Below are 27,078 nucleotides of genomic sequence, written 5' to 3'. Positions count from 1 at the left end.
ACATGACAGAGATAACAAAGGACATGCAGGTAATTTTTTAAGACATTATTTTGCACACACAACTGTTGATTCGTCATTCTCTACGAGTTGAGATGTGATGGGATCAGTTCTGTAATCAGTAAGTTTGCATTGCAGAACACACCTCTTGACAAAATGACTCAAATATTTCAGTAGAAATTCTCCAAAACAACTCACTTTTGGTATATTTATATCGAAGACATGAAATGACAGCTATGTTGAATATTTCAGTTCAAAATTCTGTTTGGAAATGCAGAAAATAACCCCCATATTGATTTGTTGACATGACTCATGTGTTGTGAGAGGTGGATGTTGACAAATTATCGTCGATTGTCATACACTTCTTGTCAAATTTCCTCAATTTTTCACTGAAAATCATATGTGTCTGAAATTATTAAATTTCATCATGTTCAAACTCTAGAGAAGTAGCGACAACAACTTTGAATATTTTGCCCCCAGAATATCGGTTCTAAATGCGAGAAATAACCGATTATTAGTTTGGAGGGTGATGTAAACAGTTCAGGCCGATCGTTTCGTCACGCTTGAGTGACGATTAAAATTAGCGCGTCAAAACTTTTGAACAAATTTCAATATTTTGATGAAATTTAGACATTACACATCATCTTGGTGTTTCTGTCTACTTAGAAAATACATAGATTTCATCGCTGGACCATCCTCTAACAGCAATTCTATCACCGTCGGCGGTCACTGCCATGTACCAGGGGTAGATCACTTGACGATGGAAAAGATGACCTATACAAGTTCCATCTTCACTCCAAATCGAAATCCTATCATTGCGTTGATCACAAACATAAACATGATCAGCGCCATCAACGGCAATGCTGCGTGGGTAGGACAGCTGACTATCGCCGTGACCGTAGTGACCGTATTGGTACAGGAAATTGAACTGAGCATCAAAACACTTGATGCAGTGATTCCAACAGTCAGACACCATGATGACATCCTTACTGTTGACAGCAACAAAGTAGGGGTGGTTGAATGGTGTCTGCCTATCATCTTGATGACCACCAAGACACTCTGCAATGTATTGTCCAGTCTGGCTGTACTTCAGGACACGATGACCGTTGATCTCTGTGACAATAACAAACCCCTTCACAAGAGCTATGCACACGGGATTTGAGTTTGTAGGTAGGGTAATTATTCTGATAACTTTATTATTTTGATTACAAACAACTATTTGCACATTACTGTCATCAAGGATGAAGTAGAGGTTGTCCTGAGAGACAGCTATTGACTGTGGCTGGAATGGCTTGGCAAACTGACCACTGAAACTGCCCAACTCCTTTTCACAAGTGTAATCTTGGTTCAGTATGTGTACAATATTGCTGTCTCTGTCACACACCAAAAGTTTATCATTGTGGAATGCCAGACCTCTCACACATTTGAACTTGTGTCCTTGATGACCCTTCAGAGTTCTTCTTGACCAATGTCCTGAAAGGTCAAAGGTCAAAATAGGATCAGCAGAACATGAAATAGAACTACAGTTAACAATAGGCTGTACTTGATCTTGTATATCTTGGAAGTGAAAACAGATATAGACACAAATGAAAATAAAGTATAAAGTCAGTTATTCAGCCAAACTTTTTAGTGCATTTATCATCATCATATCTTAAATTTTGATACCTTATTACCATGGCAACACAAGTGTTTGTTTTGTCAGAAATGGTTGTTTTCCAAATGTTGTTTACCAACATCTCGGCTTCTTTATGTGTTTTGTTGATCAAATTTGATTTTAGCATATTAGTGCTGTAAAGGGAACTGTGTCACATGTAACCAATGAATTGACAGTTATGTTGCCATGGCAACATTTTGTTGTTTTTGGTTCAAAAATTATAATTTTGGTATAACTTCTTAGTTTCCTTTGTTTATATGAAAATTCTTTACAAAATATAGCAAGCATATTGAATTGTCAATACATTATGAATTCAAGAATCAAATGTAATGACAAAATGCATTTTTTTTTATAAAAATGACATTTCTGCAAGTTCGTATTCGCAAGATGAAACAAAGATAGAACTTGCTACAATTTATAGTAAAGTCTGTCATTTTGTAATATGAATAACATCATGTCTGTAAATCTTGCACTCATTTGTGAATGGTTGTTGTTGTGATATTTAAATGTGATAAATTTAGGGATTTTTATGTTGTCATAGCAACACTTGTGGACCAAATGTTAAAATTTACAATTGAATTATCCTGTCTTCATCAGTAATATATATTTAAAATTTACAGGTACAAAATTACACAGCACAGTGGACAATGCCCATGGCATATTAATAATGGAGACAATGCACTTTTTATGTGTTATTGAATGATAATTTTAATTTTTTTATAGTTCTAATGTAGCGTCAACTCATCATTAGACAATTTGTAAAAATATGACTCCTCTCAAAAACTAACAATGTCAAAATTTAAAGGATAAAGTTGATTGCATTTGATTTATCAAGTCTTTCAATTACCGTAAAATCTTCCTTTGTTAATCAGCTTGACATGACCAACCAAGTTGGTATTTCGGGTCAGTCACAATCAGGGTGCGCTAGATGATTTTCATTTGTTATGGACATATATCTGCTATTCAGACTGATATTATATTGCTTATTTGTTTCTAATAAATAGTAATAGTTGTAACTAACTTAGTCACATAAAGAAATATTGCATATATTGTGCAGGTTTGGTTGTACATCCACAAAAATGCCTTTAAAAACTGTAAAAAGTAGCGTTATGCTGTTTCACTTCAAAATGTACTTAATTTCAAAATGTTTTTTGGAACACAGTGTTAAAATTGTGGAATTTTTAGCTTACATATGTTATTGCAGAATACCTAACCTTTCTTTCACAAGTTATTTCATGTGATTATGTGCATCGGAACAGAAACTGTGGTATTTTTACCAAAACTGTAACATCGTTATGTTTTTTGTGTTTTATGACCATAAGTACATATACCTTTAGTTTATATGTAGAAAAATGGATAAAATATTGTAATATTGAATTTAATTCCAACCTCAACATCCATGGCAAGCATTTTATACACAAAAATTTAAATAAAATTGCATATTTTATTGTTTTGTGAATAAATGAATATGGAGATCGTTGTGGTCGGAATTTCTTGTAGCGTCCGTGACACACTCATATCTTATGGACAACAGGAGTTATAAAAGATCTGATGTCACAGGCCTAAGTGTCAGTAGGTGCCTACCTTAAATAAACAAATTATATAATTACTGTCCCTTGCGTTCACTATTAATATTCCTAAAATATGGAAATGTAGCATCCGTGACGGTGTAGCGTCCGTGACGGTGTTTACTACATAGTCATAATTAATAACTATTTAAAACATTTTAAAGCAGTTAATCCACTGAAACATATAAATACTAGTGCGTATTGTGTGTACATACATGGAGTTGGGTTACAAAATGTCTTCAAGGCATAAAATTGTAAATTTGCACAAAATTGATTTTTTAAAAAGTAATAAAACACTCAAAAAATATGTTGAGCCTCAACTGTAATACTTAGATTGGTGTTTTTTAAGAATGCAGTAATTATATTGAATATTTTATTAGAATTCTAGTGAAAAGAACAATGAATTCTGTGCTGTATATGCATTTATTATTGTGTATTCCATTTCAATTCATTATGTCACGGATGCTACAATAAAATGCAAACATTGTTTTTCAGATTATAAGCCAATCTAAATGTGAAATAACCACCACATTTTATTGTTTTGTTATCACATTTTGAATTTTAAAAAATCAAGGGGGTAAGAAATGACATTTGTGTTAACTCGTCTCCACCACTTTCACATATTTAGAAGGCAGGACGTCCTATTATAAGTGGCTGTTCCGGCCCAACAAATAATATCTCTGAATATCTAGACTATTTCATCAAACCAATCGTCGAAAGACAATCAACATACGTCAAGGACACAAAAGACTTCATTGACAAACTAGAATCAATAAAAATACCGGAAAATTCTATTCTGGTAACATTGGACGTGGCGAATACTATAAACAAATCCGTGGCTGCAGCATGGGGTCGCCTTTGTCTCCTCAGATCACTGACATCACATTCCATGAAACGGAGAAAACCATTCTAAATCTCCACTTTGATCAAATATATTCCTATGGAAATGTTTCAGAGATGACATCTTTATGATTTACACGGGAACAGAAAGTGAACTCCAAACCTTTGTCGGGGAGTGCAACATGCTGCACCCTACGTTCAAATTCCCATTTGAATATTCTATCGACAAAGTCTCATACCTTGACTTAACGGTCTTTAAAGGTCAGAGATACAATCGAGAAAGAAGGCTCGACTTCAAAACCAACACAAAACCAGCCAACACGTTCCAATATTTATTGAGAAATTCGTGTCACCCGAGCGGCACTTTTAAAGGCTTCATTAAAGGTGAACTTCTCCGATATGCTCGCAAATGCAACAACGACATGGACTTCATCGAAAAGGTCAACTTTTTCACTTGCAAACTTCAACAATGAGATTATTGAAAAAAGATATATCTCCTATAAAGAAAGATGTTAATCTCACCAACTGTCAACGATACCTCACCCATAAAGATAAGAGGAATATGACATAAGAACAAAACTGGTTTACACAACGACCTTCAGTCCATTCATCAAAACCAGTCAAATCAAACAATGTCTAACAAAAAATTGGAAAATAATAGAAGCCGATCAAACACTGGCTAAAGTTTTTCCAGAAAAACCTATCATAGCATACAAAAGGAATAAAAACATAAAAGACATCCTCGTTCAGGCACAAATCAAGCACGAGGATAAAAATAAACACGAACGGTCTGACCAACAAACCACTCAAAGTTCAGACCACAACATAACCATACTAGCATCTCTATTTGATGAACAATTGCTACTATCAAATTAACATGTGGGATAACAAAACAATTCGAGCGACTGATGAAGGAACCGCACTCTGGTTCTGAAACACCGTTAAGATGAATCACTCCAACACATAACCGGTACTTTCCCGGGGACCCAGATCACCATGACAGAGTCAAAGCACTATCGATTCACCGGTGTCTCGCCATGTTTCTCCATATCATTAAACCACATTGATCGATTCAATATACCGCATCACTATCAAAGGTAGAAAACGATGTGTAAAGTTGCTCTCATTTTCTTATATATACAATATTACACACTTGGAGATTTTCTTGAGAGTGGAAAGGACATGTAGCTGTGTAGCGTCCGTGACAGCACTCACATAATTGAATACTATGAACACTTCTGTTGAAATTTAAACCTTTAGTGTCTTGTTTTATCTTGGTTTTACACTTTAAGGCACAAAAGCACTGTTAACTTCTGTGTTTTTTGACATATTGATAGTTTATTACTGGTATAGACATTTTTCACATACATGTACTCCAACTGATTTTTGCAGTAGTTGCTATAGCTTTCTTGTTCAATTTAAAGAAATTGTCAATGTTTTGACACAATTTTCACAATTTAAATGTTTGATAGAGAAAGGTTTTGGAGAAAAGAGAAAGAAAAAACCAGATTGTTAATTGCTTTTTATATTTCAAATTGACCTAACTTTCAAGTTTGATTTTGGTAGCGTCCGAGACAAAATTACATGTCATACTAAACAGAAAATATTTTAGAAAGAAGTTCATTTTGATTACACTGAATGGCATTAATATTGTTGCTACAGCATGGTTAATTCATGACAATAAAACTTTTAAGTACAGCATACCAGCGGAAGGACATAGAGAAGTTGAAAGTCCTATTAAAAAATATGATCAATATTGTTGTATTTCTCACTAAACTTGAGGTTGTGTTTATTCATGGAAAAATTAAGTAAATCATACCAAGTATAGCTTATTTTAAGGCCAATATGCATCTTTTATATTGTAATAACATGAGAAAGCATTAACAAATCATTGTTTAAAATTTATTATGACATTTGTGTTTCATGTACAACATTTCTGTAGCGTCCGTGACACTGCGTCGACCATATAAAACAATGTGCACTGTGGTAATACTAATGACGTTTGCTTCACCAAATTTTAGAAAGATATGCTCCATACCATAACCTTTCAACATATTATTTAACTGGACAGTTATCATGAACTTGAAATTTTGACCTAAGTGACACACTCTAGCGCACCCTGATTGTGACTGACCCGATTTCTCTTTAAGGGACCGCGGATAATTAAATTACATGCACAGTGAACACAATGTCTGCTTTTAGGGAGGAGGGAGTTTGGCTGTGTCTTCATTACCGTGTGCAAAAATTGTACTATATGTTTTTCTGTCCCAACATCTCACCACATGTTTTATAAATTGCACAATGTTGCACTACATTGTTGGGCATGTACTACCGGTAGGTCAGTGCATCAATGGCACTACACCAGCATTCTTTTGACATACATGTGGTTCAGTGCTCATGTAACAATCACTTTGGATACACGTATCAATTCATTTCATTCTACTGGTTACATCATTGTGGAGTTGGTGAAGAACAAAGATTTACAAATGTAGAGGTGGTATCATGCCAGGGGTTTTGGTTATTTGTTGGAAGTTCATAGCGACATAATTACCAGTTGTACTGGTAGGTATGCTGATACAGAATGACGCTTGGTTGGATTTTCCCACTTCCAAACTTTAATTTAGAGGGGTCAGGGCCAAACGCAATTGCTTGCATTTGCGGTATGCATGTTTTAATTATCAACAGCGCCAAAGGAGAATAAATGTAAATTTCCTTTGTTACATCGATTCAAAAAAGTAACCATACTCTATATTGGCCATACAGGTGAAACTGGTTTCTCCATTTTCACATATCACCTTTTTCATAAAACTGTGTATAAGAACATTATTTATCTGGAAATTTCCAAGTCCTCCATCAAAAAGTCATCAATGATTTCCTACTTATGCAAATTAATGGGTGATTATGGCTTTGCTATAATCATTGTTAACGTCTGGAGAGACACAGGGAGAAGGGTTTAGACCTTGCTAAGTATGGGTCACCATGCACCACTACTTCTACTGCTTGCTGGATGCACTGGAGACGTAACCTTATCTACCAACCGCCTTCAAATTTACCGTTATCTAAACAACTTGCGTCACCCTTGCCACGTCATTATCCATGCCCATATCAGTATGATCAAAGCCACGATCGCAACTTCTGCCACGCTCAAGTTCACACCACAAAATTCCCACCCACCCTCCACCAGAAAAAAAAAAAAAAGCCTCGCTGCAGGCTAGCAGCTCACAATAAAAGATACTGTATGTCTCTATATCGCTAACTTTACATAATAAATTTCCAGGGGGGTACTGTCATTGGTCTGCTGCGGGCGACTGGTAGCACGTTGCCCGATGCACGGTACCAATAACCCGGTACCGCCATCCAGGCCGCTATGACGCCTCGTTGCCCCCGCCATGGCAGTACGTGCATAACCCCGGATTTCGGCCAAACACTTGTCTCCATGTCGTTCCTTTGCGTTAAATGTCCTTAAATGTTCATCCTCTGCAAATTGTCTCTGAATTGCTGTAGGACTGATTGCAGGAGTTTTTGATGTCACTGTACAAACCATGTTGAATGATGGGTAATTTGTATCATGTGCTTGAAAAATTACTTAGAGTAATTTCAGAGAATATTTTTTTTTGCTAAAAACTTGATGTTTGTTGGTACAAATGTTTTATTTCTCTATTGTAGGTCAATTTACATACAATGGAGTCATCATGCATGTACAGTATTAGTGTGGGCCTTCTGGAACCTATTCAGAATTTTATGTAAGTTGATTTCAATTCATATTTATTCTTTCAACATGAACAATAGTACCATTATACAACTAGAAAAGTTATTACCCATTGTTAATGTTACACATAAACAGTCCAGATTATGTCCTATATAGGCAACGCTACACCGTAATATTTTTTCCTATCTTTAACCAATAAGCAGCCAGCGCACCATCAGTAAAAGTTTGACACAAATAGCTCCAGAGTGTATTTCCTGGCAACCTCAACATGGGTTCATAATAATAACAATAATAATAATAAATAAAAGATTTATATGGCGCCATATTTCCTTAAAAGTTCATAGGCGCTTTACATGACAGTAAAAATCACAGTAAAAATGCCCGCAAAAATGTGGTCATAGACACATACAAAATTTCAAACGCTAAACTCAGATATTGTAAGCCACTTTAAAAAGATGGGTCTTGAGTTGTGTCTTAAAAGTCACCAGTTTATCACATTGTCTAATATCTAGGTGGAGCTAATTCAATAACAGGGGGGGGGGGGGGGGGAGCATTTGCAGCAAAGGCACGTTTACCATAGGACAACTTACAGGGTCTAACTTCAAGAAGTATTTTGGATTTTGAGCGGAGATTTCGTGTTGTTAGCATAGATGAAGCAACTCACAGAGATATGGAGGGGCCTGTCCATTTATCGCTTTCTATGTACTAAGAAGTAACTTGTATTTTAATCCGCTCAGATATTGGAAGCCAATGGAGATTCTGTAAAATACTTGTAAATATATGATTGTATTTTCTGGTTTTAGAGATCAAGCAAGCAGCAGTATTTTGTACTTGTTGAAGTTTTCTGACACTATTAGTGGGAATAATGCCATACAGTAAACTGTTCCCATAGTCAAGCCTCGGTGTAACAAATGCATGGACCAATAGCTTGACTGTATCATCAGTGAGATATTTTCTTATTTTGCAAATGTTTCTTATTTGAAAATATGCTGAATTGCTGACTTGTGTTACATGATTCTCCATGTTCATTTACATATCAAATGTACTACCAAGGTTCCTTGCTGTTGTTGCTGGTGTAATAACATTTCCATTGATCTGCAAATGCACAGATGGCACAGTCAAGTCAGACAAGTTTTGACGATACCCAAACAATAGCAGTTCGGTCTTATCCGCATTGAGTTTCAAGAGATTATGTGTCATCCAACTATGAACATGAGCAATACAGGTTTCCATATGTGAACAACTGTAACCAATGTTTGCCATTTCAAAACTCAGGTACAATTGTGCATCATCTGCATAGGCGTAAAAGTCAGTATTATTTTGCCGAATGATGTCTCCAAGAGGTGTGGTATATATAGTAAACAGAGTCGGCCCAAGGACCGATCCCTGTGGGACACCGTACTCAAGGACGTGTAGTGTGGATGAAATATCACCTATCTGCACCGATTGGTTAAGATTGGAAAGATATGATATGAACCAGGATACGTAAGCCATGCATGGTGTGTTGAATTCTATCTTGCTATAAACTGGCTGCTCCGCTGCACCATTCACAGTATTTTTTCATGTATTATTATCATAGATCCGTGTCAAAAATATTGTCAGTAATTGTTAAAGAGGGGTTTTGCTAAAACACTTGGCGTTGCACATTTCATGGAAATATACCAATGTTGTTTGTGAATTGAACAATTAATCGCGCCGTATTCTGTCAAAATGTACCATGTTTAGTCTGGCTCAGACAACGAAACCCCGTATATTGCTTTGATTCCCGGACTCTTGCCTGAAGTCTTGCAAAATACCAATGGCATACCTACACAGATCGTTCAGAAAACCCCATTTGTATCGGAGATGGCAGCTATCAAAAATTCTAATTGAGAGAGATGAAGGAAATCAGGAAAGGGGTAATTGAAATGAATCGTAAATATCTTGGTTTTGCTACTTTGCTTGATGGTCTTATTGTTTGTCAAAGTATTCTTGGAGGACATAGGATCATGTTCATCATGAAAGAAGTGCAAAGTTTTGGATTTTACAGCCTACACAGGGGTCAAAAGTAGCCGATAGTGATTGATACAGTGCTAGCAAACCTACAGTGACTGCAATTTATCAACAACGTAATTCAATCGGTGATTGGCTAATCGTGGAAATAAAATTATGGTATAGCGCCACCAATTTTGGAAATGACCCAGTTTGTGCCTCAGAAATGAAAGACTTTTGCTCAAATTTTCCTCAAGCAAACTCTCAAGCACTCTCTTTCAAAATCAAGAATAAATTAAAAGGTCAGCAAATTTTGGCACTACTAGGCAAACAAATTGTCCAATATTCACAAAGAATTGAAATTCAAAATGGCTACCATCCCTATGTTATCTCTACGTGGAAAAAAAGTAAAATTCCTGATTTTCTCAAAACACAGCCGATGACAACTTTACTCTCTATAAACCTCCACAATATGTTTCTCTAATATTTTTCCCAAAGGCACATTCTCCTTTAACATTAATTGAACTTTTTCCTTTCAAACTAGTACTGTCAGTCTGAGAGTTAATTACTACTACCGATATGTGTTGGCCTTATCTTTCCTTTCAAACTAGTACTGATGTCAGTGTTAATTACCACTATGTAATGGCCATATCACAGTACTGGTTTGGTCGAAGAAGCTGTGTTGATATCACGTCCTAAAATTGGAAAAGTGGTGATACACTGAATATTTCATGGTAGTGATGGCATGCTAGCATTCATTATGGTTCACAGTTTTCAACTATACCATATTCAGACTTGGCACCATAACATTACTATACCGGTATATCGTTCTACAGTCAGTGCAAACGAATACCCAAAGTAGCATTTTAGATGTCAGAGAAAGTCAGGCAGTACTGGATCAAGCTGGCTTCCTATGTCAATGTCATGGGAAACTCTGTCTTTAGTATGATTCACACACTTATATGGCTGTCTATTAACCAAATTGTCATTGGGAGAATATATTTCCTGAAAAGATTACTCTAGAAAACAAAATTGGTATACCAGGGTAGTGGCTGGATTACTCAAAGTGAAACATCCCTGGAAGAAATCCTGTCAAATTTTATGAATAGCTGATACATTGATATATCAAGGCTTACATGCAGTTGTAAAATCATGCTCTGTGTGTCAACTTGAAATGCAAACCAAGTTGGTCATTCTCTTTAAGGAGATTATATATAAATTTCCATTGTTTCATCTTTTCAAAAAGTAACCATACTTTGTATTGGCCATACAGCTGAAATTGGTTTCTCTATTTTCTTGTAAACTTTATCATAAAGCTTTCTACAAGAACACTTTATTCTTTCTAAAAATTGTCATCTCTTCCATAAAACAATCACCATGAATTTCATATTTTATTCAAATTACACAATGAGCATAAAGAGGAGCCCAAAACTACATCCTTCAAATTTACAGAAATTTGTCTCTGAATTTCTGTACACTAGATTCATGAGATTTATGAGTTGTTAACCCTTTTGAGCGCCAAAGTCAATTTTTAATATCTTTAAAGAATACATCCCGGTAAATTTTTTTTTTAGATTTTTGCTTTAATTTTGATAAAAAGGTGTAGCCAATGACATGTGATGTCCATTTAGTCCAAAATTATCAAAAAAATCACTGAAAAATTCACTAAAATTGGTAAAATGTTGCACTAAAATTTTGGTGGGAAAAATTACAGCACTGAAAGGGTTTAAGGCAGTGTACAAATAATGTTGAATTATGGGTAATATTGGAATAATTACATGCAGAAATTTAGAAGGATACGTTGTTACTCATAAATTGATATTTTGTTACAAATGTTCGTTTTTCTCTATAGTAGGTCAGTTACATGCATTGGAGTCAGCATGTGCCGGTATGTACAGCTTTTGGTGTGGATAGACTGGTAGCTGCTCAACATTTTGTGTAACTGTAAGTAAATTTCAATTCATAGTTCATTCTTTCAACACATGAACAATAGTACACACCTATTGCCTGGTCATGAGGGCTATAGCGCCCGTCTATTACCCCGAGGGGCTGTGTGTTACCAGAAACACATCGCTATTCCCCGAGGCCATAGCCGAGGAGTACCGGTATAGCGATGTGTTTCTGGTAACACACGGCCACGAGGGGTAATAGACGAGCGCTATAGCCCAAATAAAGACCAGGCTATAGGTGTTTTATAACACACCACATGCTCATGTTGTATTGTTATATAGTTTTTAATGTGTTTTGATATTTTGCACTGCAACAATCCATTGTGACAAGTTAACTGGGCGATGTTTCCACAGTGGTTTCAGTTGTACGTGGTACCACTTTCTTTCAAAAAATATTCTAAGCATACCTAGCGACATCTTTGGTTGCACTGTTGAGCTGTTCAAGTTCCTACGCTGTTGGAATGTTGGAAAATGTTGGAAAATCTGTTTTAGAGAATGTGTCGTCACCTATCCCGGACGCACATCACGTTCTAGTCACCCGCCATTGTTGCAAAGCTGCAGACGACACTACAGTCACGTGACCGGGCACTTTTCCAAATTTGATCAGAACTATTTCCCTAGGGAAATAGCTTTTCAAAAAATACCCTCTGACGTCACTTTTGTCGATCCGATGGGGACTAGACGTATCTATTTTCTCGTCACGTGACGTATTCTGGCGAATCGCGACACGGAATGAGCATGTGGCGTGTTATAATACATTATATTGCTTGAAAAGTTCATAGTTGTGCTGAATATTTAAGCTTTTCCTTTCAAACTTGTATCTGTCAGTGTTAATTACCTTTATATGCTAGTTGGCCTAATCACAGCTCTGGTATCCGTCTCAGAAGTTATGTTGATATCACTCTCAAAAATTAGGAAAAGTGGTGATACACTGAATATTTTATGGTAGTGATGGCATGCTAGCATTCATCATGGTTCAAAATTTTCAACAATGTTAAAACCTGGCACCAGAACAATACTGTAGATCATTCTATGGTCATGCAGTGCAAATGATAATCAGTATCTTGCATATCAGCTTGGAAAGTCAGGCGATACTTTAACCAGCTAGCTTCTCATGCTGATGCCATGTGACATACTGTCTCTGTTATGATTCAGTCATGCTGTTTCTGTTTTTGTGTGCATGTGTTGGGGTGGGGGTGTACATTTCTCAATTTTTATCTCACATGTAACATCTGAGCTTATGTCGCAGCAATGTTTCTGTCTGTCTGTCTGTCTGTCAGTCTTTCTTTCTGTCTGTGTGTCCTTCTGTCTGTCTGTCTCAAGAACGGCTGACAGCATTGGAATGAAATCTGGTACATATGGTATATTCTGACTTTACCAAAGTTTACAAAACTTGTTATGCATGTGAGATATGCCATGATAAAATATTAATGATATTTGTTTAGCATTTCTACATCAGCTAGTAACTAATTTGCATATTTCACAAACTTTCCCAATTAACGAATAAGCAGCAGCAGAACACTGGAAGGACTTACAGGTATTTCAGGTTGACCATTTACACTTGCATGTTCATCACACACATTTTCTTCTAAAGTACACACAGAATGTGTTGATAAGTCAGTCATTAAGGTTGCCGACTCATTTAATCACTGGTTAGAAAAATATGAACGTCTCTTACCAAAGAGGTATCTCAAAATTGCAAGAAAAACATACCAGGGGTTATATGGTCTTGGCATAGATAGAACACTTATTGCCAGAACACAGGGTGCCAGTTTATGACCTCTTTCACGTAAACAGAGAGACAGTTGACCGCACATAGTGACATACACATACAAATTGACCACTCACACACAGTGATTAAATGAGTCGGCAACGTTAATTGGTACGTTCAGATTGACGACTTGGCGTCAGCCCAGGTCCCGACCAGGGCCGGGGCCGACGTAAAAAACCAATGTGGACACGCTGAGTCGGCCCTGGGCCGACTCAGTTTGGTCCCGGTTAGAAGGGGGGGTTCAGGGCCGACTCAGGGCCAACGCAAAATTTGGTCCGACGCAAATCGCCAGTGTGGACACGTTACGTCGGCCCTGGTCCCAGTTGACCAGGCCTCCGCTATGGATCGAAGTTGAACTAGTCACCCTATTCGCACAAACAAAGGATGTTTGAAACTAAAGTTTACACCTATCGAAAGTTTTCAATCCAGTCTTTACATTTTAATATCATCCCATGTACGCTGAACTTCCCACCAACCTTTGTTCGGCAAACGAGACCATGTCATTCGATTCCACAGTGCACGTAATCAGAGAGAGAGGCATGTCAAAAATGCCGCGCACTGGTTATTTCTCCACCGCGGTCTTATATATACCATATGCTCATCCAATAAATGGTGAAGATCTCTCCGATGATTAAAAGGTGAGTGGTAGTCATATTTGCCCTTCTTGTGCGTAAAAACACAGGAAAATCATGAACAGTAGAAACAGCGTGCCATATTCAAATGCGCCATTTTGAACTTTGACAGGTCAGAGGTCACAAAGGAAGGTAAAGTTACGTCGGCCCTAATTCTGGTACCGGTAGGTGTGGACACGGACCAAATTTAATCCCAAAAGGACAATTATTTTGCGTCGGCCCAAATTTCAGTTGGGTTGCCAATGTGAACAAGATAAATGTCTGGCTCATCAACAAATTATGTGTGTACTTTAGAAGAAAACGTGTGATGAACATGCAAGTGTAAACAGTCAACCTAAAAGACCTGTTTAAGCAAAATTTATGAAACTTACTATAGAGGAGACAATGATACAATTATGGAACACATTTTGTATTTTCTTGTCAGCTAATTGATAATATGCATATTTAATGAACATTTCAAATTTGGCACATTAAACTGGAAGGACTTGACCAAAGCTGATGAAAGTTGCTATTTCTGCTGATTGGTAAACGATATATAACAAATTTTTCAAAATTAGTGATAACTGGAGGGACTTGGCCAAAGTTGATGACAGTGCTACAGGTATGTAAACTGATAAGAAAGTTATACAATAGTAGTGAAAGACATTGTTCCATTTTTGTGTCATCAAATCTCCGATTTGCATATTTAATGATCTTTCACAGTTTGGCATATAGCTTGAAGTTCATGACTAATGGCAGTAAGTGTTGATACAATGACAGCAGTCAAAGAAGTTAAGTATTTTCATTTCAACTAATCATATATATATATATATATATATATATATATATATATATATATATATATATATAGATATACTTTTATACTTAATGAGTGTTGGAATTAATCTGTGGTGAATATTGTTCATGGTTGACCACAACAATTTCAATGAAGTTCCAAACTTTTGGCAAGAGTTTCAATTTACAAACAACTGCAAGGTATAATGAAACACAGGAGCATTTTCAGTTTATATTTTGTTGCAATTTGAGTTTAATCAAGTAAAATAGTAATATACTAGTGCTAAAAGGACACCTGTCTCCTCAACAAGCAGAGAAAATAAATTCTGAAACATAGAGTGTTTACAATTAACAGTATTACTTACCAGATTTACTTCCAGTAGTTGCTGTACCACCAGACATCTTAGAGGACACTGAACCACTAGGCATCTCTTCACCACCAGTACTAACTGAACTCCTCTGTTCCTGTTTACTTCCAGTAGTTGCTGTACCACCAGACATCTTAGAGGACACTGAACCACTAGGCATCTCTTCACTACCAGTACTAACTGAACTCCTCTGTTCCTGTTTACTTCCAGTAGTTGCTGTACCACCAGACATCTTAGAGGACACTGAACCACTAGGCATCTCTTCACCACCAGTACTAACTGAACTCCTCTGTTCCTGTTTACTTCCAGTAGTTGCTGTACCACCAGACATCTTAGAGGACACTGAATCACTAGCATCTCTTCACCACCAGTACTAACTGAACTCCTCTGTTCCTGTTTACTTCCAGTAGTTGCTGTACCACCAGACATCTTAGAGGACACTGAACCACTAGGCATCTCTTCACCACCAGTACTAACTGAACTCCTCTGTTCCTGTTTACTTCCAGTAGTTGCTGTACCACCAGACATCTTAGAGGACACTGAACCACTAGGCATCTCTTCACCACCAGTACTAACTGAACTCCTCTGTTCCTGTTTACTTCCAGTAGTTGCTGTACCACCAGACATCTTAGAGGACACTGAACCACTAGGCATCTCTTCACCACCAGTACTAACTGAACTCCTCTGTTCCTGTTTACTTTCAGTAGTTGCTGTACCACCAGACATCTTAGAGGACACTGAACCACTAGGCATCTCTTCACCACCAGTACTAACTGAACTCCTCTGTTCCTGTTTACTTCCAGTAGTTGCTGTACCACCAGACATCTTAGAGGACACTGAACCACTAGGCATCTCTTCACCACCAGTACTAACTGAACTCCTCTGTTCCTGTTTACTTCCAGTAGTTGCTGTACCACCAGACATCTTAGAGGACACTGAACCACTAGGCATCTCTTCACCACCAGTACTAACTGAACTCCTCTGTTCCTGTTTACTTCCAGTAGTTGCTGTACCACCAGACATCTTAGAGGACACTGAACCACTAGGCATCTCTTCACCACCAGTACTAACTGAACTCCTCTGTTCCTGTTTACTTCCAGTAGTTGCTGTACCACCAGACATCTTAGAGGACACTGAACCACTAGGCATCTCTTCACCACCAGTACTAACTGAACTCCTCTGTTCCTGTTTACTTCCAGTAGTTGCTGTACCACCAGACATCTTAGAGGACACTGAACCACTAGGCATCTCTTCACCACCAGTACTAACTAAACTATGTTCCTGTTTACTTTCAGGCATCACTGTACCACCATCAGATTTCTCTTTACGTCCAAAGATACGTTTGGAGATCTTGCTGAAAATGCCACCAGAGCCTTTCTTCTCTGTGGATGGATAAGAAATACCTACATCAACAGTAAGTTCTGTCCTATTATTTTAAACACACAGAACTGATATTTATCAATGGGCTGAGATTGAACATCTCGACAATTTTTGGAATTTCTATGTCCAGCAAGCAGTAGACAGAACTTCCCCCAGCATGTAAGATGTTCCATCTCAGATCATTGGTTTGTTGGAATACTTTTCTCACATCTCTCTTACACTTGCAAAACTTACAGTCAAATACAATAGTGTCATTTATTGTACAAAAAACATTGGTATCAATGACCTTGTTTGATTCATATCATTCCATATTCAAACTCATTCACATCAAATGTGGTACTTAACACGTAACATAAAAGGTTAATTCTCACAGCTGTACTTTTTACCAAGTTATAGACTCATTATTTTTTATGTATTTCAGTCCAATTAAGCAGAGAAATAGGAAATCATTCTTGATCCAACAATTCTGTCAGGGGAATTACTCAGACAAATTAAAGAATCTCATAAGAGATCTCAGCCCCCCAAAAATTCAAGGAATGATCTTTGTCCCCTTCAGTGACCATTCCCTTGCTGTGATATAGTACTCTTTGATCTTCCGTTAAAACTCCAATTACTAGTGCGCATTTCAGTTCCTTTAATGTTTATAGGCAAAATGCACAGGCATTTATCAGAATATTTTTCTCAAATTATCTGTTTACTGCTATAACAGTATTTTTACCCTATCAAGGCCAATATTCAAATTTAAGAATTTGCATATTATAAAACAACAACCAATGGGCTAAATAAATATTTTGCCTTGTGCAATGTTCATTTGCAATCATAGAACAAGTGCTTCACTTTTACAGGCTGATGTACAGATCGGGTATTACTTATCAATTGCAATAGACAATGAAAAAATATGTTACGTTTCTGGTGTTCTTTTCCCTCGGTAGCTAGTCTTTCTTCATGGATGCTCTTTTCTACAAATCCTTTAGGTAACATAGTTGTGTCTTTTCTGATACCTCCTCCCCGCGTCTGTGGGTGAGTTATTGTGGTTGTCTCCATCTCACTTCCCTCCCTGTTAATCATCTCAGGTTGTGTTGGTGTGGCTGTCTCCATCTCACTTCCCTCCCAGACAGTCATATCAGGTTGTGTTGGTGTGGCTGTCTGCATCTCAATTCCCTCCCTGCCAGTCGTCTCAGGTTGTGTTGCAGTAGCTGTCTCTATCTCACTTCCCTCCCTGACAGTCATCTCAGGTTGTGTTGGTGTGGCTGTCTCCATCTCACTTCCCTCCCTGACAGTCATCTCAGGTTGTGTTGGTGTGGCTGTCTCCATCTCACTTCCATCCCTGCCAGTCATCTCAGGTTGTGCTGGTGTGGCTGTCTCCATCTCACTTCCCTCCCTGACAGTCATCTCAGGTTGTGTTGGTGTGGCTGTCTCCATCTCACTTCCCTCCCTGCCAGTCATCTCAGGTTGTGCTGGTGTGGCTGTCTCCATCTCACTTCCCTCCCTGCCAGTCATCTCAGGTTGTGTTGGTGTGGCTGTCTGCATCTCACTTCCCTCCCTGCCAGTCGTCTCAGGTTGTGCTGGTGTGGCTGTCTCCATCTCACTTCCCTCCCTGCCAGTCATCTCAGGTTGTGCTGGTGTGGTTGTCTCCATCTCACTTCCCTCCCTGACAGTCATCTCAGGTTGTGCTGGTGTGGTTGTTCTCCATCTCACTTCCCTCCCTGCCAGTCATCTCAGGTTGTGTTGGTGTGGCTGTCTGCATCTCACTTCCCTCCCTGCCAGTCGTCTCAGGTTGTGCTGGTGTGGCTGTCTCCATCTCACTTCCCTCCCTGACAGTCATCTCAGGTTGTGCTGGTATGGCTGTCTCCATCTCACTTCCCTCCCTGCCAGTCATCTCAGGTTGTGCTGGTGTGGCTGTCTCCGTCTCACCTCCCTCCCTGCTAGTCATCTCAGGTTGTGCTGGTGTGGCTGTCTCCATCTCACTTCCCTCCCTGCCAGTCATCTCAGGTTGTGTTGGTATGGCTGTCTCCATCTCACTTCTGTCCCTGACAGTCATCTCAGGTTGTGTTGGTGTGGCTGTCTCCATCTCACTTTTGTCCCTGACAGTCATCTCAGGTTGTGTTGGTGTGGCTGTCTCCATCTCACTTCCCTCCCTGCCAGTCATCTCAGGTTGTGTTGGTATGGCTGTCTCCATCTCACTTCCCTCCCTGCCAGTCATCTCAGGTTGTGTTGGTGTGGCTGTCTCCATCTCACTTCCCTCCCTGACAGTCATCTCAGGTTGTGTTGGTGTGGTTGTCTCCATCTCACTTCCCTCCCTGCCAGTCATCTCAGGTTGTGTTGGTGTGGCTGTCTCCATCTCACTTCCCTCCCTGACAGTCATCTCAGGTTGTGCTGGTGTGACTATCTCCATCTCATTTCCCTCCCTGCTAGTCATCTCAGGTTGTGTTGGTATGGCTGTCTCCATCTCACTTTTGTCCCTGACAGTCATCTCAGGTTGTGTTGGTGTGGCTGTCTCCATCTTACTTCCTCCCTGACAGTCATCTCGGGTTGTGTTGGTATGGCTGTCTCCATCTCACTTCCCTCCCTGACAGTCATCTCAGGTTGTGTTGCTGTGGCTGTCTCCATCTCACTTCCATTCCTGACAGTCATCTCAGGTTGTGTTGGTGTGGCTGTCTCCATCTCACTTCCATCTCTGACACTTGTACTTTGTGGAAGTGTTTTGTCTTTTTGGTTGTCAGTTTTTTTGTTTTACTCTTAGCATCATCACGTGTAGTGCCAATGACATCTACAAACATATTTAAAGAATATACATGACTTAATCTTTGTCTGAGTTCTAAAGGTTAAGAAGTGTCTGCAACTTTTGGTAATGTTTTTTTTTGAACATTTATTGCAAGTTGTTGAAACACCCCAACTATTTAGCTTGTCAACACAACTCAAAGCCACTGTTAATCTGAGTCACATGAATAGATATTCATATTCATGTGACTCAGATTAACAGTCTCTTGGAGTGACCCAAATTACCAACAGGTACATTTAGTGACATTGTGCTCTGATTTAATGCTTGATAAATCTTGGTCTGAAAGCATTGACTTTACTCCATGTTTTCTAAGAATTCACTTTTGCATTATGATTAGTTTTCCTTGATTCAAAATATCATATCTAATCATTAGTTTTATAGTCTTTTTGTCATTAAGTTGGAGAGACTCAAAAGATCTTACCTTTTGTTCCTTCCTCGTCTTCATAATATTGACTTCCAACTTTAATTTCATCCTGTCCCTGTATTTTCAACTCAGACTGTATCTCTTCCAGACCTGACAGTTTTGCCTCTAGATCACTGATGATCTTTTCCTTCTCTTCCAGTTCAGATGAAAGTTTCTCATGCATAGACTTGTCAGCACGTTTGGTCAATTCTTTTTCAGTTATGTCTATTGTCTGAGTTAGTTTTCTAATGTGTTCTACCAAAGTAGCCTTTTCCTGTTTAGCTTCATCTAGTTGATGCTGTAGAACTGACTTTTGAAGATCTTTCTCACTTATTTTTGCTAACAGCTGCTTAACTATGTACTCTGTGATTTGGATCTGGCTAATTTGACATGGAAGTAAACTTCTAGCAAGTAAACTGACACTTTCATCTGATACTGGTAGAGTTAGAACTTTAGTGCCATCTCTGGTGAGCTGTACCTCCATTTCTGTAATGAGGGAAAAATAGTTCATTAAAGACTATGACAATCAAGGTAAATGTTTTCAATACAGGAAAAACAAAGTGACTGATCTGAGTGAAGGCTGTCTCTTGCAAGTAGTAATTACATAATTTTAGGGAAATATAAAAGTAATACATACTCCCATACACAGTATTCAAAAACAAATTGTTGTGTAGTATGTCTTCAAAAAGATACTTTTAACATAGTTGTATAAACCAAGCAACCTCTCTTCTTGATGTTGAATATGAAATAACATTCCATACAAAGCTACCCAGCATGGACATACCCGTTAATACAGTTTATCAGACATACTGTCTGTTTCAATCACTGAGCTGTAATTTTCATGTTTAATTGAACAGTTTTTAATCACACTTACCGGTACATGTATGGCCACATTTGAAGTAATTAAAATTGCTCTCTACACTCATGAATTAATTCAAATTATAAATAACATTTCCAGTCAAATCTTCATAAAGACAGTTATGACATAACACACATTGTATTTGTTACTCACATTTCTTGTTATTGAAAACTGAAAATGTATACAGAGTATTTCCAACAATTCAGATTATACACCATCAGAAGCTAATAACATACGGTACTACGGTACTTTTGGTATGCCTGTGTAAAACTTTTGATGTTTTCATTTCACTGAAAATAGTTAACAGATTTCTTGATATTAATCCAGGAACGCAAGTCACCATAAGTTAGCCCTAAGTGAAATTGTTCTTTTGCCAACAATACTTGTAGGTAATGTTGACTTGGCCTCTTTGGATCAATCACTATAGCAGTAATTGTTACCTTGAGTATCCATGTTCTGAGTTGGTGCATCAGTCAAGAGATACCTTGTAACACCCAGTAGTGCTAAGACATCCTGTCTACAGGATAGGATATGTTGAACTGTGTCTGTATTTGTTGTCAGTACTTGCAGCATATCACACTGCCTTCCTTTCAGTCTGATACACTTCTCAGCTTTGAACATTGTCTGTACACTAGTCTCAGTGGATGACTTAATTTCCAGTGCTGGGTCAATCTCAAGTAGCAGCAACTTTGATGGATCCTTTTCTGCATCAAAAATAATTAATATTAAAATGACTTAGGTTGCAACTAATTTGAATAGAAAGATAATTAAAGTGACATAGTTGAATACCTCTTGATTTTGTTATTTTTTGGGATGTGACAAGAGATGTATTACTTTGGCCCCTGATAAAAATATTGGGTTTTTTGTTATGAATTAAGCTCTGTGTATACTGGTATAAATTAAGTCATTCTGTGTGTGTAGGTGAAATGACATAAAATTAGAAATAAATAGTATGCTGATGATGTCATGTTGATGAGATATTTTATTGATTGTTTTTCACTGATTCAAAATGCTGAATAATTCTATTGTGTCAATGGTAAACCCTATAAAGTTAGTAGTACCTACCCTGTTTAAGGTCATCCTCAGAAATTTCTACGACGTTATCTTCAACATAACCAGTTTTTGCAGCCTTCAAAATAATAAAGATTATTTCATTATTGTTCATTTGCATGCAAAACTTTCTCATGCTTGCTTATTAGTCCCTGCAGACAAAGTTCATGGGAATTGTGGTTTCTTTTCCGTCCATCTGTCCGTCCACGCAGATATCTCAGGCATGCATTAGCCAATTGCTTTCAAACTTTGTACAAGGATAACGCAATGTGGAGCAGATCAATAACTCAGTATCAATAACTTGCTAATTTGCATCTTTTAACAATTTTGATAATTCCAGTAACATGTAAAGAAATATTAACTCAAAGTGGATGAAATTTTGTACAGATATTCATATACCAGAGCTGTTACTCTGTGCAAAGATTTTACGCATGATCATGGTAATTGCTAATTTGCATATTTGTAAGTAGGGTGGACAAACTCATTGTTATCTGTACTAAATTCAGGTCTCTAAACAGTGAAAAAATGTTTCTAATTAGCGATTTCTTTCCTGGTTGACCTAACTAAATATGATAAAACTTGCTGCAGATGTTTATCATGCAAAAATTTAACAGTCAAGATGCATTTAACAGCATAAATTGTTAATTGTGTTAAGTCTCTTCTGTACTGAATATGGAAGCATTTTTTGTTCATATAAGGCCTGGTGATTTTTTCATATCAAAAGCCATTACGTAGACACCTGGACCAGTTTCTTGCTGATTAGTTTAATTTTGGCTTTCCACAATATACCTAATTCTCTTCAACTTTGCAAAAGGACTTAACGCTATACAATTCATACACCTTGTTTACAATCCAATCCAATATTGGCATTGGTACCCTCATTTCTTTTTTCATGCGCATTATCACCTTCAAATTAGTTACTTCCAGATTCCCAATGACAAGTTGAGACTATGGCATTTGCAATGACCTGTTATTAATGATACATTGTAATTCATAAATTCATATCTTTTGAAAGTCAAAAGGTATGTTCCATCATAGACAACCAACATTGGTAAGTTTTGTCAGTGTTGGAGTGATTAAGTCAAGTATATTCACTAGCTAATGTTAAATCCCTTGGATTTAGATAAGAACTACTTTAACAACTTACGGTACTTCTTTTGCCTTATAGCAAATAAAACTCACAAAGGAAGCTGAAATGAACATTCTTGTGTGTTTACATGTGCACAGATTTCTACTGGTAACATTTGAAATTCACCAAGCTTGAATCAAAGCTATCACATTTTGCTGTATGTTTTATCAAACCATGCTGCCTGGATTTATTACAAGAAAACTTTATTCTAATTCTACCATTGCCATGTCATAATAGGTATTGTGCCATATATTGTGAGTTTGAATTCAATTTAGAATTTACTGAATTCAATAACTGTCTTTGCAAACTATCTCAACATAATGAAATGAAATACCATTATACTAGTATTTTACTCACATTGGAACTCATCTGCACATCTTCAGCACTGTCTTCTGCCAGGACATCATGGATTTTCATTGGTTGAATTCCACCACCATCTCCTGCAGCAAAATGTATGGCAATATTTAAAACAACATAAAGGCATATTCTATGATTTTACAGCAGTGTGAAAACCAAAATAGCTGTCTTGAGTGATTGTACAATATAGAGCAAAGGATATTAATGACTCACTGATTATGCATCAGCATATTGAGAGGCATACTATTCATTTATTTCATTGAATAGGCCATTGTTTTAATTCAAGAAACATTTCCAAAATATTCCTTAGCCATTTTTTATAAATTTAAATTTGTAAAAAAAAAAAGAGTAGTTGAATGATAAAATAGTGATTGAAAGAAAAAAGCATATCATGACACACCTAATACTGTAACAATTATCATATTAACTTTCCCGAAACCATATTCAATTATTATTACATTTTTTACGAAATATTCTGTGTAAATCATCAAAACTTACGATTGATGAAGAAAAGTTCAACTTCCTTGAACCTCTCTTGGTTGTATGTTGCCTTTAACTGTAGTTTGATTCCAACTTTGGCAGCAATCTCCCTCATTTCATCTGTTATCAGTAGTGGTTCAAATGCTTTGGCCAGACTTCCACATCTACAAGTCTGCTTTACTCTGTAGAGATTATAAAGAGTTAGTAACCTAAGTAAGATTCCCAAGGACTTTGCTGTCAAACTTGTTGGATCCACCTCATCACCAAGTATCTTCTTGCAGACTTTCTTTACATCACCACAGTCATCTTCATCAGCCACTACTCCTTCTACTTTACGTTTCATTGCATGTTTACAGTCTCTCCATGCAGCATTCAGTTTGGTCACCATTTCCTCCATCTTTTCCTTTCTTAGTTGTGCTGGGAGGGCTTTCATTTCTTCTTTTATTTCTTTAAGACATTGGTCATAGACATGGTCGTCCAATTCTATTTGTACATCAACAGACTCTGTGGAAATGAATGATGTAAAGAATACAGCGTAAATGGACAAAAAAGGACAAAAGACTAAAATTTTCCTTGATACACTGTCTTTGTATTCATATTTACAGTGACATGAATTATAACATGTCACTTTTGCTTGGAGGGGTGTGACTTGTTCCCCTGCATCTTTCAAATAATGATAACAGTGGTGTACATTAGTGTTTACACACCCTAGAACAAGCTGTTTCAATAAAATTTGGAAAATATTACAGAAACATATGGTGAAATTACACAAGGAATAACCTTTGTTAATATTGAATCAGTCTCATGGAAAGTATTGATATCATAATAATAATAATGATGGAAATTTTTGTTGCAAATATGATGATATTTATATCTAATTAATGCTTATGTTGGTAATTTAGCCTTTGCTGCCATCTTTTCGACCCAGGAAAATTCCAAAATTATAAGTGAAGCTTAAGTGAATTGTTAACTATGGACATTTCATCTGTTGTGTTTTCCATAATCTACTCAGTTATTTGTAGTGTTTCTCAAATTCAATTTAATCCTTGCTGTTACAGTCAATTATTGATTTCATTGTCTTATTTGGCTGTTTTACAATCACCAGAAGAGAAATGTAAATGATTTTGTTTACACCTTAATTTGAGTTTGCATGCTTTATAAGCAATACCACATTATACTACTTATTCTTTCAAAAGCTGTTCCTTAATCATAAATTACAGTTCCAATCTAATTTCTTAAAATTTCACTGGGAAACTTTGTAAATGATATGACAAAACATACAATTTTACAATTTACAGCAATAAGAAATTAATTTTAATGTTAACTTTGATTTCAAAATTGATGACTATTTAATTTCCTTTTAAAAATTCACAGTCATTGTAGAAATTCAAACTAGATAAATACCTTTCTCATATCTCTCCACTGCTTGATCTCCACTGTCATCTCCACCTTGTGTCTGGTCAGGTGCAGTTAAAAGGGTCGCAAACTTGCATGACTTGTTGATATGACTTCACTGTTCACCAAGTCTGTTTTCAGCTGCTTTGCTTTCTTAAAGGCAACAGCTGTGTTTTTTAGATGTTTAACTATTGTATCTGACAGGTACTTTTCTGGACTTCTGACTATAAAGTCATCAGCATGATCTTCAAAGTATTTCCATGATGAAGTGAGCCAGATGAGAATTTCATCGACAGCTGTTGGTAAACCAGATACCATTGCTTCTAATCCATAAAAACTGTAGTCAGCATAACATGGTGAAGGCAGGCACAGGTGTGACTGTTGCAAAACTCGAAGCAGAGCTTTTGCTGATGTCCTGAATGAAGTGTAGGCTTGATATGAGGACACTTCATCTTGCCAGATATGAACTTTTCAACAGTCTTGTCTTTGTCTGCTTGTTGAGACACTCCCTGTATCTTCCACAGTGGCGGGTATGTGTGTGTTGCCGTCCACTTATTAGCTGCAGTACCGATTGAAGCTGCCATGACATCACACTTTTCTATGGCTTCCTGCACATCTAACTGACCACAGGTTAGTATGTGGTGTTGTTGAATTTCCCCTTTTTGTGGATCCCCAACTGACAGCTGAAAGGTCTTGGGAGATATCTCTCATGTGGAATCTCTGACAAGTGTTTACCATCGTACTCAGCCCTGTATGCATTCTGAAAATACTGGTGGATTTTGGGTCCGATGGAAAATATCAGGTCTGCTTTACTTGCCATACGCAGCATCTTTTCTTCAAAGTCCTGCAATCTGCTCTTTATAGTTTGCAGACAGTTATGTTCTGGACAGACATGATTGATGAGAACTAACTTTGCACCAGGAAACAGTTTTGCTCTGATATCAGCTGCTGCAAGTCCTGTAGTTGGACCATAACCAATTACATACTGGATATTTTCCAATTCTCTCAGGTCAGGGTAGTATATTTGATGATATGCCAACCTCTTCAATGCAGGAAGTTCATCTTCAGGATCTGCTAGTGCCTTTGTTTGTGCTGGAATCAAGGTAACACCACAGCTCTCAGCATCTTTCTTCTGGTCATCACTGATATTAACATTGAGTACAGTAGAGTAGGCTTTCAGGGCTTCTCCACTTTTTGCCTTTCTTTCACAGAAATCTTGGACGAGAGATCTGTGAAATGCTGTGAGACCTAGCTCATCTTTATCCCAGAAATTTGCAACAAACAACGCTGAAGGTTTTGAAGGTATTTGGTGAAGTTTGGCTTCTGGGAAGAGTTGTTTATGTATTGCAGATGCAGCATTCTTTGTCTTTGGTGACAATGCAACTACATGTTTAATATCTTGCAAACTCTGCAGGTGTGCATAGTAGTTGACATGATTGAGAAGCCAGTGTATTGCTGGTGGATCTTCAGCAGGATCAAACCATTGTGGTCTTGTTGCTGGAATTAAGTTCACTCTATGTGCTGCAGCATCCTTTATTAAATCTATGCTCAGATCAACATCAAGGACAGTGCAGTGAATTGCAGACAACTCAGTAGGCGACTTCTTCAGTGTGTTTTCACAAAAATCACTGATCAGCTGCCAAGTTGTTGAACCCTGAGGAATTTTGTTCCAGGATGTCGATACAAGCAGTGCTGCCATATTGGCCTTTGTTTGTTGCATGATATTTCAATTTACCATATGCATATACAACATATATAAAGCTAGTCAGTGTCAAAGTATCTAGGTTTCACAGGATTTCTTCACTGATTAAAGTTCAATGTCCTTGCAAGAATATGAAAATCTTTAAAATACTTGTTTTACAAAAGAGACCTGTATCAAAAGAGAAAACAAGGCAGTAATTTTCAAAATCTTTGGATTCTGAGGAATTATATTAAGTTGCTTTTAGGATTTTTAGCTCATATTTGGTTTTATATATAAATACCAAAAAGAGCTTATATGATGAGTCTGAG

The 27,078-nt window shown here is 37.3% G+C and overlaps 2 protein-coding genes across 2 annotated transcripts in view; both read right to left on the bottom strand.

Annotated features, from left to right (window-relative positions):
* Positions 1-1,305: 1,305 nt before the first annotated feature.
* Positions 1,306-17,873, bottom strand: LOC139145740 (mucin-22-like). The gene is made up of 3 exons (XM_070717057.1): positions 17,519-17,873; positions 15,231-16,615; positions 1,306-1,470 (listed from the first exon to the last, which is right to left on the bottom strand). The coding sequence occupies exons 1-3, from the start codon at positions 17,871-17,873 to the stop codon at positions 1,447-1,449; spliced, it is 1,764 nt and encodes a 587-aa protein (XP_070573158.1). The 3' UTR covers positions 1,306-1,446.
* Positions 17,874-19,143: 1,270 nt separating this feature from the next.
* Positions 19,144-27,078, bottom strand: part of LOC139145732 (centrosomal protein of 128 kDa-like) — a 32,042-nt gene continuing 24,107 nt past the window's right edge. Inside the window, exons 2-8 of the mRNA XM_070717044.1 lie at positions 25,078-26,938; positions 23,692-24,177; positions 23,194-23,276; positions 21,723-21,786; positions 21,098-21,361; positions 19,817-20,284; positions 19,144-19,383 (exon numbers count right to left, since the gene is read on the bottom strand). Of these exons, the coding sequence (XP_070573145.1) occupies positions 19,244-19,383; positions 19,817-20,284; positions 21,098-21,361; positions 21,723-21,786; positions 23,194-23,276; positions 23,692-24,106 (1,434 nt within the window). The 5' untranslated portion in view covers positions 24,107-24,177; positions 25,078-26,938 and the 3' untranslated portion in view covers positions 19,144-19,243. The remainder of the gene's footprint in view (positions 19,384-19,816; positions 20,285-21,097; positions 21,362-21,722; positions 21,787-23,193; positions 23,277-23,691; positions 24,178-25,077; positions 26,939-27,078) is intronic.

Source organism: Ptychodera flava, chromosome 1 (genome assembly GCF_041260155.1).
Source record: "Ptychodera flava strain L36383 chromosome 1, AS_Pfla_20210202, whole genome shotgun sequence".
In the NCBI taxonomy this organism is placed as follows: domain Eukaryota; kingdom Metazoa; phylum Hemichordata; class Enteropneusta; family Ptychoderidae; genus Ptychodera; species Ptychodera flava.
This window is presented reverse-complemented; position numbering and strand designations above follow the sequence as displayed.

Excerpts from the sequence above, each read along its gene's own strand:
- LOC139145740 (XM_070717057.1), bottom strand. The coding sequence starts at position 17,873 with ATGGAGACAGCCACACCAACACAACCTGAGATGACTGTCAGGGAGGGA. Across the intron at positions 16,616-17,518 it reads GGGAAAAGAACACCAGAAAC|AGAAGAAAGGCTCTGGTGGC; the intron begins GTAACATATTTT and ends ATCCATCCACAG. Across the intron at positions 1,471-15,230 it reads AACTACTGGAAGTAAATCTG|GACATTGGTCAAGAAGAACT; the intron begins GTAAGTAATACT and ends TTGACCTTTCAG.